The sequence below is a fragment of the Oncorhynchus keta genome, chromosome 26 (genome assembly GCF_023373465.1).
Source record: "Oncorhynchus keta strain PuntledgeMale-10-30-2019 chromosome 26, Oket_V2, whole genome shotgun sequence".
Lineage (NCBI taxonomy): Eukaryota > Metazoa > Chordata > Actinopteri > Salmoniformes > Salmonidae > Oncorhynchus > Oncorhynchus keta.
The window spans coordinates 24,380,999-24,402,357 of record NC_068446.1 but is presented as its reverse complement, the minus strand read 5'-3'; the positions used below and the strand labels follow the sequence as shown (position 1 = coordinate 24,402,357).

Genomic DNA, 21,359 nt, shown 5'->3' with positions numbered 1-21,359 from the left:
TATGGAGGTTCTGGATGGCAGGGAGCTAGGCCCCAGTTGCTGTATCAGGCGGTGATGCAAGAAGCTGTTTTCGGTCATAGGAAATGGTGGAGACATTATGTAGCCATGTTGATTTTATTAATTTATAAAAAGGAATTGGATGGACATATTCTAGACTGTAAATTGAGTTAGGTTGACACACTTTGTTGGTTTGAAATAGCACATTTCCAAACAGTGGACCATAGAAAGCAAAGTGCTGTTAAAGAAAATGATTGACACAGGGGTTTGAGAGGCTGACCCATTGAGCAGGACAGCGACGACGGCTTTGAGATGTGAAGGAATGCCATGCTCTTTTCCTCTAGCCTCGACAATCGAGTGGCAATCAAACGTGAGAATTTAACAGCGGCTGAGTGGACCCCCTTGACAATAAGAGGCTTTCCTCTTCCGAGGCCCTAATATGTGTAGAAATAAAGTTGATCACTTCCCCAGTCAATGGGGGACCTTGAGGGGAGGGATGACATGTGTGCCCAAAAAAAGGAATAAAAGTTGAGCGCTAACCCAAGCCAAGCTTTGACCCTGTGCCTTCCACTGATGCTTTGGGACAAGTGCAGCTCCACAGCTCTGTGACGGAACGCCGCAAGGCATAGGGGAGAGGTTAACCCCCCCCACACTGACCTTCTCTTCCATCCCAACACAATGAACAAGCTCCTCTTTTTTGGATTCTTTTAATTAACACTTGCATTGAAGCTTCTAAGCATTGGGGAGCGAAGCAGGGAAATAATTCTCTCAGCCCCCCTCGCTGGCTCTCTTTCTTTCCCTCTCTCCCTCTTTCTCTTATTCTCTTTCTGTTTCTTTTTTTCAGGCAGTGTTTGGATTAGGTCTCTGGCTGTGAGTGAGATAATTACCACTGACAGCTGCACTGACGGCACCCAGAGCCCCAATAGCACCTTGTTCAACAACTCTTTGATGAAGGGGGACAACAGAGCCTGAGAAAGAGAAAATAAAGACGGAGGAGAAGAGAAGAAAAGAATAAAGAAGCCCCACCCTAAACACCTGTTGGTCCCTTTTCAGGTTCCTCCTTGCTGCTGCAGATATGTCACTCCTGATTAGGATCAGGGGTCCTGCACCAAGTGTGTGAGGTTCACACAGGCAACTCTGATCACCGGCTTCTCCACAGAGAGTCACAGTGGGAAAGGAATGCCGGTCTGCTGCTGGATCAACAGCGGGGTGTTTTACCACCATGTAGCCCTGGCACAATTATCGTATAACCGACAATCATGGACAATAACCGTGAACTCAAATAAATCGTCAAACTTCTAAATAATTCCATTTTAGGAGAAGGTGTATTTCAAGCTCAAAAAAAATGGCAACTGTGGCCATTTGCCACATTACTCCAAATTCCATAATTGTCACATGCCTACCACTATGCTCACAGACTAGGGGATCCAAGAAGTGGCCAAGATAATGAGGAACACTTTGGATTATTTTGTTTATATTTATGTATTAGAGCAATCAATGCAGGGGTGAACGTAAATGAAATTTCTTCCCTGCACGGGACCTGTGTGTGTGCTCGCACATGCGCCAAAATAAATGTGGGCCTTATCATAGAAATACATATAGAATCACTATTAATTCCATAGGATCTGTGTGGGCCAGGTCGTAAAGATTTTACATTTAACTTTTACAACTTATTACCTTTTATTGTGGCAAACACAACCAGTCATGTTCTCTTCCAAATGTGAAATAATCACTTCAAAAGGGCTCCTTTACTAGGCTACCGATGCACATTTCATCCTCTAAAACAGTGGTGAATAGAAGACATCTGTTACACAAAACACCAAAAAGTGTAATGACATTTGGCAAATGTCATTAGGACAGAAAGTAATACTGCTGTCCGCGAGCGTGTTGTCAGCCACCCATCTCTGCCTTCGCAAAATGTGGAGCATAGGCTATACCACCTGTATTCAAGTCCATTCACTCATTTTTCATGCCTCTGACATACACTAATGACAAAGAATTGTGTAATAGCCTAAAGTTTTTGACATTTTGTTGGAATTATTGTGATAGCCGTACCGGTAAAACATGAGTCTAACCCCTCACTATCAATTTTGCTGGGACACGGTACCAGACCGCCTTATTTTTAGCCCTGACTCAAAGTAGCATTAGCAAATGTATTTGGTCATTAGAGGGCGATGGATAGAGACCGCCTACACAGTCTCTCCTCCAAAGAGCTCATGTCCCCCTCACAGAGTCTAGGCCCACTGAATGTCACCTAAAGACAGCAATCACAGGGGGCTCTCTCTCAGCTTATCACTGAGCCCTGTCGCTACGGCAACCAGCAGGCCCCAATAAGCCTGCACGGGCCTGTCAACTAGAGAATCCATTAAAAGCCGGGAGACTCGGCGACGGGCGCGGATCCCTCTGAGAGTGGCTGCATTAATACATTAGCAAACACCATGAAACACTGGATAAATGTCAGCAATTATGGCAGCAGAGAAAACAAGAGAGTCTAATAAGGATGTCCCACTGTCTGTCAATCACTCCCAAAGGTGCAGGATCGCCCTGTCAATCAGAACGGCCAGAGCGCCTACCGCCTGGCTCGGCTTGATTTCTCAGAGAAGTGAAGGAAGGAAATTGTAATAAGAAGGTCTCATAACAGACCAATCATCTTTCACACCAAGGGAGTCAACGGTCCTTTACCTCAAGGAACAACTGTTTCCTCATAAATGTGCCTTTATTGGTTTTTCATCCCAGCCAATCCCAAACATCTTTTGATTTGAGCATCAGCTTCATCATAAGGTAAGGCACCATGGATATAGGCTTATACTGCCAAATGAGCATCACCCTCTCATTTCTGTGGCCAGGTTGCTTGCATTTCCCTTTACTCTCTGTGATTATATTTCACTTCCTTTCCATTTGAAATATCAAGTTACCTCACTGAATCACATTGCCAACCAAAACAAGAGGTTTCTTCCTGCTCGGATGTCATTTTTATGTAGGCTAAACTTTTGTGGCGCTACACACAATGAAGGCTCAGTACCAGGGACGTGAAGTACGGAAAGAAATAACTAATTTCTCCAAAAGTAAGCTCCTACCCGGTTTGCTTTCATGTACAAAAAAAAAGAAAAGCAACCCAACTCTTAGAACATTTCAATTTGAGCGTAAAGCACAATTATAAAACAGAAGTAGGTCAAATAAGTCAATCAATTAGCTGCTAAATATATAATTAGACAATTCAAAGCCTTATATTTTCAACATTCACAAGGATCTAAATGAAAGTGACTCTTGGCAATTGGTTGCCAAAAGGCTGTGTGGGTTGGAGTGGCTGGCAGAGGTGGCGCCCAGCGGAGCTTGTGAACTGATCTTTAACTCCAGAGAGCTGCTCCAGCAGTGTACAGTACATGACTATGCCATCACCAATATAACGGCAGTAATCTAACATATATGTAGATGTCGTTTATCTGTGACTGAATTTTTTTCCTCCACATTCACTTGAACGTAGACACTCACGCAATAATGTCTGATATTGCAACGGGTCTTTAATTATAAAACTGCCGGGTGGTAATAAAACCTCTTGGTTTGAACAATATTGATCTACAAATTGAATAAACGTAAAATTATTACATGTTAAAAGGGAATTCTGCCCCCACACACACACACACACACACACACACACACACACACACACACACACACACACACACACACACACACACACAACAACAAGTGAAAGCATACGCTGAGAACAATGAAAGCAGAGCTGAGGAGTAGTCATCGATTCTGACTCCTTGAAAATGTAATTTGAAGCCATGTTTATTGGTACAAATCCCCAGAGATGAGGCGGGGTTAATGAGATCTGCAATGAAACAGCCAGGCTGGCATGCAAGGGCTTTTCTGTGTAATGCTCAGAGAGACAGTTCAATAAGGGTCTGGAGAGGGCCATTATTGCAATCAAGGCTTTTAATATCTCTTCCCAGGAAACATGGGAGCAGAGAGCCACCGTAGCCAGGCTATAGCAAGGCACATGCCTATGACACACACCCACTTTCTATTAATCCCCAAGCTACCTTAGCACTTTGGTCAAGTCAAGGCTCATTGATAAGCAGCCTCAGTCATATTCTGGGAAGTGAGAGATGGTGGGTTCAAAGGGCTGTGAAGTGACATTGTACACTTTACTGGTTTCTGATTGGACTTGATTTCTCAGCAAGAGTTATTAGTGCCCGTTGAATTAAAGAGATGGATAACAGTTAAAATATACAGTGTACAAAACATCCTCTCTCACTGAAATAGTCTAAACAGGTGAATCCAGGTAAAACTTGTGATCCCGTATTGATGTCACTTGTTAATTCCACTTCAAAATCAGTGTGGGTGAAGGGGAGGAGACACGTTAAAGAAGGATTTGAAGCCTTGAGACATGGATTGTGTATGCGTGTCATTGGGTGAATAGGCAAGACAAAATATTTAAGTGCCTTTAAACAGGGGTATGGTAGTAGGTGCCAGACGGCGTTTCGTGCTCAACAGTGTCCAGCGTCTCAAGAATGGTCCACCACACACCTGTGGGAAGCATTGGAGTCAACATGGGCCAGCATCCCTGTGGAACGCTTTCAACACCTTGTCGAGTCCATACCCCAACAAATTCAGGCTGTTCTGAGGTCAAAAAGGGGGTGCAACTCAATATTAGGTAGGTGTTCCTAATGTTTTCTACAACGTCATTTGAGAGGTTGCCTTTGGCCACTGCGTTTAGCTTTAAGACACACAAAGAGCAAACAATTTGGAACAAAAAGGAAGTAGAACCTTTTGTCTCAGCCTTACAGGAAAATACATGGTTGCAATGTAGGCCTATTTGCTTTCACAAGAGAGCAACCAAGCAGGTCGTAAAAGCTTCACTAGAAACTAAAAAACGGTGCAGTTATTTTTCATTCAATATGTCAAATATAATTTTTGAGTGTAGATGCGAAAAGAGAGGGTTCCCATCTGAACCAAAAAAACACTTACAGAACAGGTTACTGAACTCTGTACTACTATATCTAAAACAGAAATGTTATTATATATTTTAATCATGCAAACCCAGTTTGGTGTAGTGAAGATGCCATAAAATACTGTAATAAGAACGTATACTTCAAAAAGCAAAGATTACATATAAAGGCACCAACAAAATGTGTGCACAACAGCACAGTTGCATATCCATCCATACAATTAGCATGGGAACATATAGGCCTAAGCTGTCAAATAAAAGCACGGGGGGGTTGGGGTTCCTCAGGTCTTCGTGTGAGGACCGCTTCTGAGCACTTTGACTGAGTTCAGCTGAATGGCTGAGAACCATGACCCCGGGCAGGAGAGGTCAGTGACACTCAATGATGTGAGCTTTAATGTCTACAGACCGAAGGACATGGGGGACAGTCTTTGACAACTTAATTAGTTTCAACATCTGGGCAGATGGTTTCAGCATTGAAAACATTGAACAGTTTCTCTCAATTGGGATTCACTACATATTGTAAAATAATAGGCTTTTGCCTAGCCTTCATGGAAAAAACTAACAGGGCCTTGAACCTTTCAATCATGATAGCTCAGCAGATAAAGACCTACATGTCAAATGGGCCTGTTAGAAGACCAACTTTGACGAGATATATTCTGAAATGAAAACATGGGAACACATTTTCCTCATGCATTTCAAGACTGTCGGTGAACAACAGCTATAAAAGGCCAGAGACAAAATTGTCGTTCCCAAGAGACATGGTGTGTATTTCTTCCTTACTGAATCAGATGCCGAAGCAGGCCAGCCCTCCCATTGTTGGTGTCGCACAGGGATGTTTATCAGGTCTGAAACATTCCTCTTCACCTGAAAAAAAATGACAATGGCAAATAATTATGAAAATCATTTCAGGTTTATCAAACGTGAAGCAAACTAATTTTAAACAGCAAATATCAGTAAGTAAGCTGTACCAGACTATAAAAACAGTAAATAGACAAAACATCAGTGTGTGCTGTCTGCATAGCTTCCACAGTTCCTTCCACACCTTCACAGGAGACCGAGAGATAGCCACACACTTTAGCATCACAGGGAATAACAAAGATGGCGGGAGGGCACAATGGACAGAGAAAGAGCCCCCATGTTATCTGCATTCTGCGGATGCCTCGCTTAATTCCCAGGAACAACAGAACCACGCTCTGAAATTAACAGTATTTCTCTTCTCCCATTCATGCGCGGTGTATTTGCACTTAATAACATTCCGTGCTTTTAAACAGTTAGCAGCGTCCCCGAGCGACACGCTCAACCGTCCCTGGCCTGTTGGTTTAAAGCCCAACGCCAGCCTGATGTGCAGTGGCCAAGGGTGATCAAAGCAGGCGTCGGCTGAGCGTGTTGGTCGCTGGATTCTAGCGCATTACGCCTGAAGAATGCACTACCCTGCGGGGGCAGATACTGATGTTGAGCAAACTGGCCATTGTGGTGGAAAGCTCCCTCCACACACAGCCAAATCCTCCCTCTAACACTCAGAGGGAGATGTATCTTTGGTGAGACGGAAGGCTCGTGCCCATAGACGTGGAAACTTCAAGAACGTTACAAAAACAGAGGATGCCAAGCAAAGCATGCAGCGCTCACACTGGTCTATGGGGAGTGTGTGAACTCTCAAGTTCAAAATGAGCCTCCATTACATTTTCAGACCAATCTGCTAATATCAAGTTGATCTAATGCAAATTGCTAGTTAATAAGGTATAAGACAGAGAGAGCCCCAACATCTACTACCATTTCAGAAATGATTGAGGAGCAAACATCCCTCAATAGAGTGCTTTTCTATATTTATTTTTCTTAAATTTTTTCAACTGCAGACAAGTGTTTTTGTTGGGGTTGTCACCTGGTAAGAACCATCCTGAACCTGCATTGGTAAACGTTTATACATAAGAACTGACATGGGATCATGATATTCAAAACTCATTCTCTCTTCTCTGAAGCAGGACGCAAGTCGAAAACACATGCAGTGGGGTCAGGCTGGGTGACCAGTGTTATTATAGAGTGTAATATCCATGTTTGACCAGACGGCTACAGGGATTTCTCCTCAGAGTGCTGACCGTCAGGCAGGCATAAACACTATAGCGCCCAGCCTGTAATGAAGAGTCTTCAGTCAGAGCTTAAAGCAGCCTCAGAGAAACAACAAACTAATGCCCATACAGAGGTCCTGATGACTGCAAGCAGGCCACGGCACCTTAACCAGACCTACTCTATCAGGCCAGCCCAATCTCACACTCAGTGTACAAAACATTAAGAACACATGCTCTTTCCATGACAGACTGACCAGGTGATGTTAGATCCACTTCATCATCAGTATAGATGAATGCTAGGAGAATGGTTAAAGAAGGATTTTTAAGCCTTGAGACAATGGATTGTGTATGTGTGCCATTCAGTGGGTTTATGGGCAAGACAAGATTTGTGCCTTTGAACGGGGTATGGTAATAGGTGCCAGGCGCACCGGTTTGTCCCAAGAACTCAAAGCCGCTGGGTTTTTCAACACGCAACCGTTTCTTGTGTGTATCAAGAATGGTCCACCGCTCAAAGACCAACTTGACACAACTGTGGGAAGCATTGGAGTCAACATGGACCAACATTCCTGTGGAACACTTGACACCTTGTAGAGTCCCATGTCCCGATGAACTGAGGCTGTTCTGAGGGCAAAAGGGTGCAACTCAATATTAGGAAGGAGTTCCTAATGTTTATACACTGAAAATGTTAACTCCAATATTTCACAATCTCACAATTTTCTGACTTGAGCATAGTAGACAGAACTTCAAGGAGACAAAAGAAAACAAGAACCTATAATGTTAAGATTAGCAAGCAACTGAAATTTAACATGTAAACAAAGTAATGTTTCAACAAAACTACTATGAGTAAAATATAAAGGGGAGTTGGGAAATTACTGAATGAGTGATTAGGCTCATCCTGTTTGCTTATAACGACCATATTGGCTAATTCTCTCAAGCTGCCCTAAAATCGATAAGACCAGGATAACTTTTGTTATTTACTATTATTTTTATTTATATAAATTGTGCTCCAAAGGATTAACCGATACTCTAAAATCACCTTCATTCTTAGTCAATCACCAAATATTTATGTAGGAATGCCAATGATAAAGGCCCTCCTTTTTTTCGTGTTGTACGGTTGTCGGGCAGGTGCACTTGATTCAGAAGCCCTGCGCAACATGTAAGCAAAGTGTTCACATTTTTAACTATTTCATGTCTGAAAACACAAACTCCGCCTACACGGCCGGGAGATCTGTGGCTAAATCTAGTATGCCTACTGCGCTGGCCAAACCATGTCACCACCATTGACTCCCTCAGACATTTCACCCACTTCACATTGTGACCTCACCAACTGGAGTCACAGGTTCTTATAACTGTCCCTGAGGTCCTTTGATCTGACCATCCTGGTGAAATTCCTACGTGCCTAGCTACAGCTTCCACGATCCCGGCCACAGGGTTGTCAAAACATAAAACTCGCTTCTCTCTACTTCCACTCACACTGCAGCCGCAATTTAATGAGTAGCCAAATGTATCCATAGCTAAGGCATTAAATTAACGTTTGGGTCCACCAGCCACTGTCACAGGTAGATTCTTTAAAAAGAAAATGGAAACAAATCTACCGGCCATTCAGATTTTTTACCAGACAAAATATTATTGGCCCGCTATTTTTTATTTTTTGTGACCGGAGTCGTTTAACCAAAATATCACAGATGAGATAAAAAAAAAAAAATCCACTGCCTCTAACTTCTTATGGCTGGGGGGCAGTATTGAGTAGCTTGGATGAATAAGGTGCCCAGAGTAAACTGCCTGCTACTCAGGCCCAGAAGCTAAGATATGCATATTATTAGTCGATTTGGATAGTAAACACTATGACGTTTCTAAAACTGTTTGAATGATGTCTGTGAGTATAATAGAACTCATATGGCAGGCAAAAACCTGAGAAAAAATCCAACCAGGAAGTGGGAAATCTGAAGTTTCCAAGTCTTTGCCTATCCAATATAGAGTGTAACATTTTGTCCAATTGCAATTCCTAAGGCTTCCACTAGATGTCAACAGAACCTTGTTTCAGGCTTCTACTGTGGCGAGGGGAGCGAATTAGAGCTGTTTGAGTCAGGTGTCTGGCAGAATGCCATGAGCTCTGTTCCTTTCAAATGGAAAATAAATTGTCCTGTTGGAATATTATTGAAGATTTATGATAAAACATCCTAAAGATTGAATCTATACATCGTTTGACATGTTTCTACGAACTGTAATGGAACTGTCGTCTGAACTAAGTGCCTGCGACCTTGTGAATTTGGATTTGTGAACTAAACGAGCAAACAAAAAGGAGGTATTTGGACATAAATTATGGACTTTATCGAACAAAACAAACATTTATTGTGGAACTGGGATTCCTAGGAGTGCATTCCGATGAAGATCAAAGGTAAGTGAATATTTATAATGCTATTTCTGACTTCTGTTGACTCCACAACATGGCAGGTATCTGTATGGCTTGTTTGGTCTCTGAGCGCTGTACTCAGATTATTGCATGGTGTGCTTTTTCCATAAAGCTTTTTTGCAATCTGACACAGCGGTTGCATAAAGGAGAAGTATATCTTTAATTCCATGTATAACGCTTGTATTTTCATCAACATTTATGCATTTATGATGAATATTTCTGTAAATTGACGTGGCTCTCTGCAAAATCACCAGATGTTTTGGAAGCAAAACATTGCTGAACATAACGCGCCAATGTAAACTGAGGTTTTTGGATATAAATAACTTTATCGAACAAAACATACATGTATTGTGTAACATGAAGTCATATGAGTGTCACCTGATAACGATCATCAAAGGTTAGTGATTCATTTTCTCTCTATTTCTGCTTTTTGTGACTCCTCTCTTTGGCTGGAAAAATGTCTGTTTTTCTGTGACTAGGCACTGACCTAACCGTCGTAGAGCCTTTTTGAAAATCGGACACTGTGGTGGGATTAACAACAAGTTTATCTTTAAAATGGTGTATAATACTTGTATGTTTGAGGAATTTTAATTATGAGATTTGTTTGAATTCGGCGCCCTGCACTTTCATTTGCTGTTGTCAAATCGATCCCGTTAACGGGACTTCAGCCGTAAGAAGGGCGGGGGGGGGGTTACCGTGGTTGCGCCACTTGAGTAGTGATGGGCATTCCGGCTCTTTCAGTGAGCCGGCTCAACTCACCAAAAAGAGACAGCTCTTTTGGCTCCCAAACGGCTCTAAAAAAATATATGTTTTGTATATTTTCAAGTCAAACAGTTTGCCTATGATTGGTATTAAAACAATTCTAATTAAATTATTAAATGAAATCACAATACATTTAAAAATGCATTGGTTTATGAAAAAGGTCATAAAACATTTGCATTTAAAGTATAATTTTTTAATGTATATAAACAAAGTGTTTATAAATCTAACCAGTCAAAACTAATACAATCTGAACAGCATAATAGAATATTGCACCATATCAAAGAAAAATAAATTTGCAAAACTGCAGCATCCCACTTAAACTGGTCCCGCTTCTCTCTTCTTTATTGCCATGTTATAACCAGCAGCACACAGCAATGCGGGCCATATTTTGCTTTTATGAGAAATTTGCATTCAAAAATGCAAGCTGCCTCACTTAAGGGGCTGATGCGGTTTCTTCTCAGTAATTATTTGTCCCGTTTTCGTGAAGACCCTCTCAGAGGGAACGGATGTGGCCACTATGCAGTCTCCCTGTCATGACTTTAGTAAGCCGTGGGTAGACCGAGGCCTTGTTCTTCCACCAGCTCAGAGGATCTGCAGATCCTATTTGGAGGAGCCAAATAGGATCGGACATCCATTATGGCAAATGCTGAGGGATTCCTTCATGCTGCATCCCCAGTTGCTCTCTCGTTAAACAGCAGACGTTTGTGGCACTACTGCTGGTGCTTTTGCTCCATCTGATCCCTCTTCTTCCTGTTGCCCTGGTGCCTGAGCCAGCTGGGACTCTGTCCCTCCCTGCTGCTGAGGTTATTCTTTGAAGAGCCTCAATCGCTCTGGCATCACTGCAGGCTAACTTCTTAAACCTGGGGTCAAGTGCAACAGTTTCTGATAGCACATGATTATATTCCATTCTGTGGAACTTTCTGTCCATTGATGAACATAGGGTGTCCATCAACTCGGTCACGTCCTGTGGTTACATTTGCTTCTCTCCGGCGACTCGCTGTGATTCGCTGCAGACCCTTACACAGGACTATCATTTTTGAGGCTGTCACAAAGCTGAAAAGAGAGAACAGTAACTTATTAGTTCAGGTTCATGTTTTGTCTTCTAATACAACATTCTCGTCTACTGCTCATATACATATGTAGTAATAGCTGTTTACTGTAGCTCTCTCCACTGATTTCTACAGTGACCTGCTCAAAGGGTTCCAGGACTCCTCACACCTCCTCCCATTCCTCCTGGGTCAGAGCATCAACAGGTGCATTGACAATGGCCAGGGTAGAGATCCTTTGACTCAAGAAACCACTTCAACATATAAAATGCTGAATTTCATCTTGTAGTGCAGTCTTGTTTAGGCCTTAGCTCAGGCAGCTCCATCTGGCGTTGTGTAGACTTTAGTTTTTCAGCACCTACTGTGCTCCTGTGGAAGTATTCCACAGCTGCTTTCACTTTGTCCACAGTGGGCTTCATCACCTTCAGAGCATCTTACAAATCAGGTTGATTGTGTGGGCAAGGCATGGATGACGGGTCCATTTTACTTGCCATTCTCTGGCCCCTCTCAACAGTTCCTCTGCCAAGTTCTCTGAGGTGTGTCTGTCGCTGAACTCAAAGCAGTCCAGAAGACAGCTCGACATTGAAAAATGTTCAATGAAGTGACATGTAACCGACATTTAAGAAGTGGTTACCCTTGTTATCCGGCAGTCAGCGGTAAGGCAAACTGCAGTAGCTTTTTGGACTCTTTCCCACACCGAAGCCTGTGTGCTCTCGAAAAGTTGTGGAATAAGTGATTTTGAAAGGGTTTTCCTGCTTGGAATTGTGTACATTGGATTTAGACTATAGCTATAATTTCTAAAACTTCTGTCCTCCACGATCGAAAATGGCTGGACATTGGTGGCAATAATTTTAGCCAATGCAATATCAATTTGGCCTTGTCTTGCTACAGACAGACTTTGGCATAAACTGGTCCATAGAAAACTGCGTTGCTGTGGGTCACGGAGTACACATACTTGACTGAGTGGATACATCTCCACGTGTGCAGGTGCTGGCTCCACCACCATCACAAGCAGGCCCGCTAGTTTGTCGAAGCTCCGCTACAGCTAGCTTCACAGTTGGGTGCACAGTTCGCATATGCCAGTGTAGCTTGTGCGTAGAACCAGCTTTATATGAGATTTTGTTTTGGCAAATTCTACTGTGCTCTAACATTGTCGACATCATTAAAATGCATCCAAATGCCACTGTGCTTCAGACTATTTCCAGCTGTTTTCACAGCTGTCCTTCCTCTCTCCCTCTCCTCGGCTGCTAAGCGTGTGGCTGTTACTCTGAGCAGACAGTCAGAACAAATGTGTGCGTGCACTTGAGCAGTTAGGCCAATATATTTTATTTTTTTCACAATTAGTTAATTCAATTCATTTAAATTATTTTAATTATTCATACATATATATTTTTTAAACAAATATTTTTACAAATAGATTTGGCTCTTCTGATATGTGAGCCGGCTCCCAACGTTCACCTACAAGAGCCGGCTCTTAGAGCCTACTCCTTCGCAAACAACCCATCACTACACTCGAGTCATATTGGTGCCTGTGAGATTGAGTCTGACTAGAAGCGTTGTCTTCTCTTTCCGAGCAGTTGAAACGCTAACATAGAAAAAACAATGTAAATGGCCAATAAAAACAATTCTCACTTCAGCAGACGTTTGTTTCAAGTAAATTAGACAAACTGTTATGCCTGTGCGCAGCGCAATAGGCTACAAAGGATTCGCAGTTCTTTTGACTTGTGCTATTCATTTACCAGCTATAAAACAAAACAGCACAAGTACTTTGAAAACAGCTACTGAAACATTTTATTATAAATGTATTCGCACTGTGGAGCCCTGACCACCCGCCAAAGTGGCTGGTAATAGACATGTTACCAGCCAATAACAAAATCAACTCGCAGGTGGCAGGTGTTAATTTAGGCCTGTCGATAGACCTGTGTTTTTGTTATTATGAGCAGGCAATCGTATTTTAATATCAATGATTATTTCACCTTCTCTGGTCATAGGAACAACATGAATTTGTGCCTAAGGCAGATGTGGTGCAACTCGAGTTTCACCATCAAGAGGAAGACAGTGTCCCCTCTCTCCGGTCAGTCTCACCGAAGGAAGGAGAGAGCATGGACCGTGAGAAGCGGATCCTCTGCTGCGATCTCCCTCCCTCCGCTGAGACTAATGCCGTGTTACAAACAACTGTGGACTTGGAAATCTGACTTCAGTGCGTTCCAGACAATTGGGAACTGGGAAAAAAAACAAGATGGGAAAAATTGTTTTGAAAGGTCATCAAACTTCAACTTGAAGTTCATTGATGTCATGATTTATCCGTTTTTTTCCAAGATCCCTGTTGCCTCGAAAGCACAATGACCATCAGATGCAGGTGCCATCAATCCAGTAGAATAAAAAGTCAAATTAGCTAATTATTTCAATTTATGCTAAACTGTGCCTCGCAAGTGCTATAGCACCTTCTCTTTTGTTGTCAAAGCGCACATTTTGAAATACATTATGGTCTGAGAAGTACAATACTGGCAGGCCAGGCATATAGCCAATATGCTGTGCTAATGTGTTAAGCCTACAGGTCAAACCTCATGCGTAAAGAACTGTTTTCATTGGGTTAATGTTACATTTTTTAAGACACTTTAAAAAATATTTTTCTGGGAAGTAGATCGACATGCTTTTTGACTGTGAAAGTGATATGGACTCAGAAAAGGTTGGTGACCACTGCTCTAAACTATGACATCTTAACTAAATAGAATCATTGAGATTTAGAAAAATTATTATGGTATGAACTATATCCTCTATAAAACAAAACACTTGTTCAATTTACCTTCTTAGGTACAACTTAGAAGTATCAATCTATGGCAGTGAATAAGAATGCATAAGTGTGTTCTGAAGCACCACAAGCACACTAATAAACAAGAGCTGAATTCATTAAATCGTCTCAAAGTAAATCTGAAACTGCACTTTTCACAAGATCAAACTATGCAGTGAAATGCAGTTTGTGATGTCAACACTAGATATCTGCATTTCTATTAAGTAGATTCACTATAGTGCTTCACAACAGTCAAATGTCATGTAAAGAAACACTAAGGCAACCTGGTAATGAGAGCTTGTTATAACAGAAAACAATTAGCCAGTTATTTCACCGGACATAAATATGAAGCATGCGGTTGGCGTTTCCACTCACTACCAAATATGGTGGTGAGAGGAAGCCCAGTGGCCGGCAGTGGGAGAAGATGGAGCGACACGGATTTTGGCTGACATTGTGCTAATTTTCTCATTGATTAAACATTGTCAATACAGTTGTTTCCAAAACAAAAATCTGTTATGGACAGAGTGGACTAAGTTTTGTAGACTTTGCCCTTTGCCAAAGTATTATTATTATTATTATTTTTTAAACGTGTTGTTTAAGGGTACAAGGGCAAATTGAGTTATTGAACACAAGCACTTCAGAGTAGGAGTTCCCTAACGGAAACAGGCAAATACATACTAGAACACGCAAATAGGCTCTGCTTGCTTGTTCTGCCCACTATGATTAATTTAGTCCCATTGGAAAACGACAGGCTGTGGTCGATCTTGGATTATTTATAAAAATCTTGATGACAGGCAAAAACGCTACTTTTACATTTATTTATTTTTTTCTTACTTTTTCCACATTTACGTTACAGCCTTATTCTAAAATGTATTAAATAAAACATTCTCAGCATCTACACACAATACCCCATAATGACAAAGCGTAAAGGTTTGACATTTCTACAAATGTATAAAAAAAATATATATATATTTTAAAGTATTCAGACTTTTTGCTGTGAGATTTGAAATTGAGCACTGCTGCATCCTGTTTCCATTGATCATCCTTGAGATGTTTGTACAACTTGGACGCCACCTGTGGTAAAAGGTCCACCTATATAAGGTCCCACAGTTGACAGTGTATGTCAGAGTAAAAACAAAGCCATGAGGTTGAAGGAATTGTCCGTAGATCTCCAAAACAGGATTGTGTTGAGGCACAGATCTGGGGAAGGGTACCAAAACATTTCTGCAGCATTGAAGGTCCTCAAGAACACAGTGGCCTCCATCATTCTTAAATGGAATTAGTTTGGAACCACAAAGACTCGTCCTAGAGCTGGCCGCACAGCCAAACTGCGCAATCATGGAAGGGCCTTGGGCAAGGAGGTGACCAAGAATCCGATGGTCACTCTGACAGAGCTCCAAAGTTACTCTGTGGAAATGGGAGAACCTTCCAGAAGGACAGCAATCTCTGCAGCACTCCACCAATCAGGCCTTTATGGTAGTGGCCAGACAGATGCCGTGGGGGTGTTTTTCAGCGGCAGGGACTGGGAGACTAGTTAGGATCGAGTGAAAGATGAACGGGGCAAAGTACAGAGAGATCCTTCATGAAAACCTGCTCCAAAGCACTCAGGACCCCGGGCTGGGATGAAAGTTCACCTTCCAACAGGACAACAACCCTAAGCACACAGCCATGACAACGCAGGAGTGGCTTTGGGACAAGTCTCTGAATGTCCCTGAGTGGCCCAGCCAGAGCCCGGACTTGAACATAATCAAACATCCCTGGAGAGACATGAAAATAGCTGTGTAGCAATGCTCCCCATCCAACCCGAGAGCTTGAGAGTTTCTGCAGAGAAGTATGGGAGAAACTCCTCAAATACAGGTGTGCCAAGCTTGTAGCGTCATACCCAAGAAGACTCAGGGTTGTAATTGCTGCCAAAGGTGCTTCAACAAAGTACTGAGTAAAGGGTCTGAATACTTATGTAAATCTGATATTTTTGTTTTTGATAAATTAGCAACCATTTCTAAAAAACTGTTTTTGCTTTGTCATTATGGGGTATTGTGTATAGATTGAGGGAATATTTTTTTAAATTCATTTTAGAATAAGGCTGTAACAAAACAAAATGTGGAAAAAGTCAAGGGGTCTTAATACTTCCCGAAGGCACTGTATTTCAAGTCAACTGCAAAAGTAATTAGCTGATAACTGAAAACATTCATGCACAAAAATGCTCACTGCACTGGTTTTAGTCACATATTCTAATTGAGCTTGCCAGCCTGCTAGCTAACAATCTTAACACATGAATGCAAGCACATGGCCTAAATGATCATTGGCGCAGATTAGTCTAGCTTTTTGCAGATTGCATGTTTCAGAAAACAAACTAAATAAGCCCACTAACATAATAGGCTCAGACAGTAACAGTGTTATTTTTGTATCAAGGATGAGTCTGTGTTTACATTGGCGCCAGTCCAGCGGTCGCATATAAGTAGCACAGATTGATTGCTTACTAGCTAGGCTAACTACTTTGCTGGCTAGAAAAAGCCTAACTACAGTAGATTGCTGGCTAGCTAGCCAGCTAACTGTAACCCAGCGAGCATGTGATGAGGACAGGCCTGCTTACTTTGTGAAGTGTACTATTGATTATTTACTTATTCAAATACACTGTCGCTGGCAAGCTAATCAGTCAAACCACCATGCCCACGCATTCTCATGTTGTGATTTATGGGCTGAATGATGTTCAATGGGCTGCACGTAGAGCGCCCTCTTCAGGCAGCCATTGAAAGTTTCAAAATGACCGCAAATGAGTAGACATTTCTTCATTCCATGTATAGAATATTGGCGCTTTATCTGTGGAATAAAGACTGACAAATATTTCTGTAAAAGGCTAATATCGGCCGATAATGTCGGTCAATATATATCGGCCGGGCTCTACTATTGATATCTAGCTAAATAGAACCAACATTAAAATAAGAACCAATTCAGCCTTTTTTATATCAATATCAAATCATTTCTGGGTAACATACATACCTTACTGTAACAGTTGTCCATTTTTTTTAAATGACAGTTTTTTGCTAAAAAGCCATTTAAGCCACAATTTTGCTAAGACTGTCTGGGAGTGGTCTGAGTGGGGAGGGGAAAACTGAAAACTGTTTTTGGCAGAAAGGTTTGTAACGCTTTGTTGTTGGTCAATTAACCAATTTACTGCCAAAACCGAAACACCCAGCCATGCAAACCTGATGATTAGAAGGTCCTGTGTAGATTAGTTGCTAGTTGAAAATACAATCAGGAAATAACCCAGATAAAAAATAAAACTGTTTCAGTGTTGGTTTCATCAGCTGTTGTACAATAGAATACAAAACAATTGGCTCCACTGGGCCTTTCACAATTCACCATGTCACCTCTATATACACTAGTATTTTGCTGGGCATTCCAATTAGAGATCATTAACAACCCCCCCACACACACAGTAAAAAAAGTTGTACTTTCACCAAAGCGTTCTACTATTACTACTGCTGACTAACGCTGTATTACAATCAAGTTTTTAAAAGTCCATCCCGTTACTAGTTAGGCCAGTGATCTTAACACACTCTGATAACAGTGTAGTCTAATGCTGCCCCCTGTCTTTCAGAGAATTGTATTCACTTTCAAGAGCAGTTTGATTTGGGTCTGATTTGACCAGATTATTAGCACACGAGGTTTGCGGCACGTTAATTGGAGAGGACGAGCTCGTGGGAATGGCTGGAGTGGAATGGTGTCTAACACATTCGGGTGGCAATGTAGCCTGTTTTATGTCCCCCCCACCTGAACAATGGAAATACAAATCATTGTAAACCCCGTTCAGCAGGTCAAGCCAGATAAGAGTTGAGTCTCCGGTAGCTTACTTTTATTCTGGTAAAAATCAACATTTTCAACTGTGCATAGATAACAATAACCTAGCAAATTGCATGGGTTGTCACTCAACTAATAAAGCCTAATATCGCTCAAGCCATTTCACCATTTGAATGCTGAATGTGCTACGCAGATGTGCAAGATCAGGCACAGGCCGCCTGCCTCGCGTTGCTCAGCTCGCAAAGCTGGGCACAGTGCACAGTTTAACCGAGCTACATATTCTCTTGGGTTGTTCGGCATGCAAAATGACTGGTAGATCAATGACCGTCACAGTTACATGCTAAATTCGACACAAGTAGAGGATGCATCAGTTGTAAAAAAATTAATTAAAAAAGGTATTTTCGAAGGCAGAAAGTAGTATGAGCTGAAGATTGGAGTGAATCCGCGATTCTTAACCTTTGAATTAATTTTATGACTGATGCTACATTTGGAAACGTTACACGTCTTGGGACCGATGGGGTCGTATCTTAAACATTTGAATCGGGGACCGATGCATATCGGTTAATTGTTACAGATTATAATTCATAATATAAACAGGCAAGTTGTACTATTTCTTAAAAGCTGCAATATTCAACTTTTTGGTTGACGACCAAAAGTCACTTCGAAAAGTGAGTTATAGATCTGTCACTCGCATTGAAAGCAAGTCTAAGAAGCGGTAGATCTATTCTGTGTGCGCCATTTCTATGCTTCCCGTGCTTTAGTTTCGTTTTTTGCCTCTTGTACTTTCAGTTTTGGACACCAGTGTCAAACAGCTGAAAATACAGAGCGACTTCTGCATATTGCACCTTCAACATATAGCCTAATAGCCTAAACTCCTTTATGTATGAGTAATAACCAGAGAGCTGTTCCTATAAGAAGGTAACAGCAGTAAAAGACAGGCAGACAATGCAAAAAAAAAAAAAATGGTTTAATGTCACAAATGCTTTGCGGCTGTGTCATTTTACATAGCCTACTTTGTCAGGACAGATTGAAAATGAATTATCCACTGTAATTACACATATTTTAAAAATAAAGTGTTAATAACATAACATAAAGAATGTCCCTTCCCTGCTGTTAAGGCTGAGACCAGCATGTCCTCGATATCACAGTGCTTGGGGCGATATACACAGAAACATTAATGATCTAATCATTCTTAATGCCAAGTACTAGTAATCCTTGGCTGGAGCAAAATCAAAGAGAAGAAAAGGTTGCCGTTAAACAGTCACAAGCTCTCCAGCACCAGATGCCTTTCTTTCAGTCTCTCCCTCTCCATCTCTCCCTCTTTCTTTTTTGTCCTCCGTTCATCTCTCCAGCTGCAGAGTAGAAACGGCAGGGGCTGGAGAAATCCCCCGGACAACTCGTCTGGTCACGGACACTCCAGACCCATCGGCCACCCCTATTCTACCCGCCACTTTCCTGGCAAACATTTGCTCTCCAGCTTAGCGTACCCCCACATTTTGGCTGGGAATGCCAATCAGAGCCCAAGCCCCGAGGCCGAACTGTGGCGAGCGAGGGGAGCTGTTCCCTGGGAGCCACAAGGCAAAGCCAGAGCTTTTGGAAAAGACAAACAAGAGGACAGGATTCTCTCCCCATTAATATGCACAAGCAGACACCATTGGCTGATCCTCAACTAAGACAAAAGTGGATGGGGGGGGTTGCAGTGGACTCCATATGTGGCGGTGTTGGGGACTGAATGGGCAAATGGGAGTGGCCAGCATCTTTGAATATGGTGTTGCTTCTTTGTTGCGTTCTTATTTGGTGTTTCAGATCTCCATCATAACCGCAATACAATCCCTTAGAACTTTCACTTGGCAAGTAAATTAATATAGACAAACAAAACTACATCATTCCCTGAACTACTTACTTTAAGAATTTAATTTTGTGAAGTATTCCAAAACCCTTTGATGTTCTTTACGCCTGGCACTTTTCGATACAAATAGCAGCTTTCCACCTGTAGCGATCACACTAGTTGCTGAACCATCACCTGCATTCTGACTTATGTTCTACAAATTTTGATGCAGAAAAAAAAAAAAAAAAAAAAACATTGACCAAACAGTAAATAAGTGCCCAACAAGCAGTGAACCACAGATAGTGGTACAGGGGTAAAGGTGCTGGGCCTCATTTTCTCTTTTGAGGCAACAGAATGCCTAAAGACAAGCTTGCATGAGGACATGGAGGCCTGTTTGAATTCGCTTTGTCCCCTTTCCAGCTCCCCCACCAAGCTACCAGCCCTCTTCCTCCTTTCTTTTCCCCCCTCACACCCCTCTTCACAACAGGGACCCCTCCTCAGTGTTTGTAATCCCAGCAGAAACACTTAAGGTTCACAGTGGGCGCTCATCAAAACCATCTGCCTGAGGAAGGGGAGAGGCCGCCCCCACTCCGCCACTGCTGTATTAATCTCTTCAATTAGCACCATTACAAACCCTTCAAGTAGGCTGATTACAGTAATGGTCACCAGCGCCATACAGGCGGCAGCACTGAGAGCAGGGGATGCTGGGACCTAGGAAACCAATCTAACTGATGCACCAGCACCACACAACAATACTGTCTGTCTGCAGTTTGGCTAATTATGAGAGACAGAAACAATAACCAATCACTGGCACTTAGGCATCGCTAGAGTCACCAGTAGCAAAATGCTGCCATTGACATGTGCAGAACAACATGAAAATAACTCTACCACAATGGTGATACAGTTGTACTTGAGTATGATCTGATTCAAACTTCAAAAGGAGGCTACATCTTGAGTATGCCATGTACCCCAGCATCGATCTCATTGGAGAGGGATTTCAGTGACAGTCAGTCCATGGGGAGCTTGTTACACTTAACGTGGACGAGACTTCCTGCCATTAATAATTCATGGAGGCATTTCATCTCTATCTGTATACGCTATTAAAACAGGAGGAAGAGGTGAGGTGCATCCTCATAATAAAACACAGTTTTGGTTCTCTGAGCTCACTTTAAGTGAAAACACTTGAGGATAAAGCTGCAACGGATGAAGAGAGCAAATGATGCACTGATGATGGTGTTGTCTACATGGCAGTCCACCCACCCAACCCCCTTCAACCCTCAAATCGAGCTGTAGCTAAGACTGTCATAAGAGAAAGGGCAAATACGCAGCTGGTGGTCCTAGTATGAATATTTCATAATCTGCTACCAAATCCAGTGTTTGGTTTCAGATAGAGAAAATGAGCAGGCCCCATTCCCTGCCCCCACTACACAAACACATTTCCCACAAAGTTGCCTGCAAATGCCAATTTGTCCTCAGATCAAACAGCGTTAAGCCATTTAGACAGTTTCTGGCACTGTGGACCTGATGGATAGATCTAGAAAAACATTCTCTCTCTACCTGTCCTCTGTCGAGGTGCCGCAGCAAGCACGCAATGCACCACAGCTGTTAGAACAATTGTGTAAACTCCAGCATTCTTGACGAATATTGACATTCATTCCTATTGTAGCAACATGTCTGAGCAAAACATGGTAATAAACGATA

At 42.1% G+C, this 21,359-nt stretch overlaps 1 protein-coding gene across 2 annotated transcripts in view; it reads right to left on the bottom strand.

Moving 5' to 3' along the window:
* Window positions 1-21,359, bottom strand: part of LOC118359136 (FAS-associated factor 1-like) — a 98,449-nt gene that overhangs the window by 47,128 nt on the left and 29,962 nt on the right. For both annotated transcript variants that reach the window (XM_052480432.1, XM_052480433.1), the window contains exon 8: window positions 5,735-5,818. In XM_052480432.1, coding sequence (XP_052336392.1) covers window positions 5,735-5,818 — 84 coding nt within the window. The remainder of the gene's footprint in view (window positions 1-5,734; window positions 5,819-21,359) is intronic.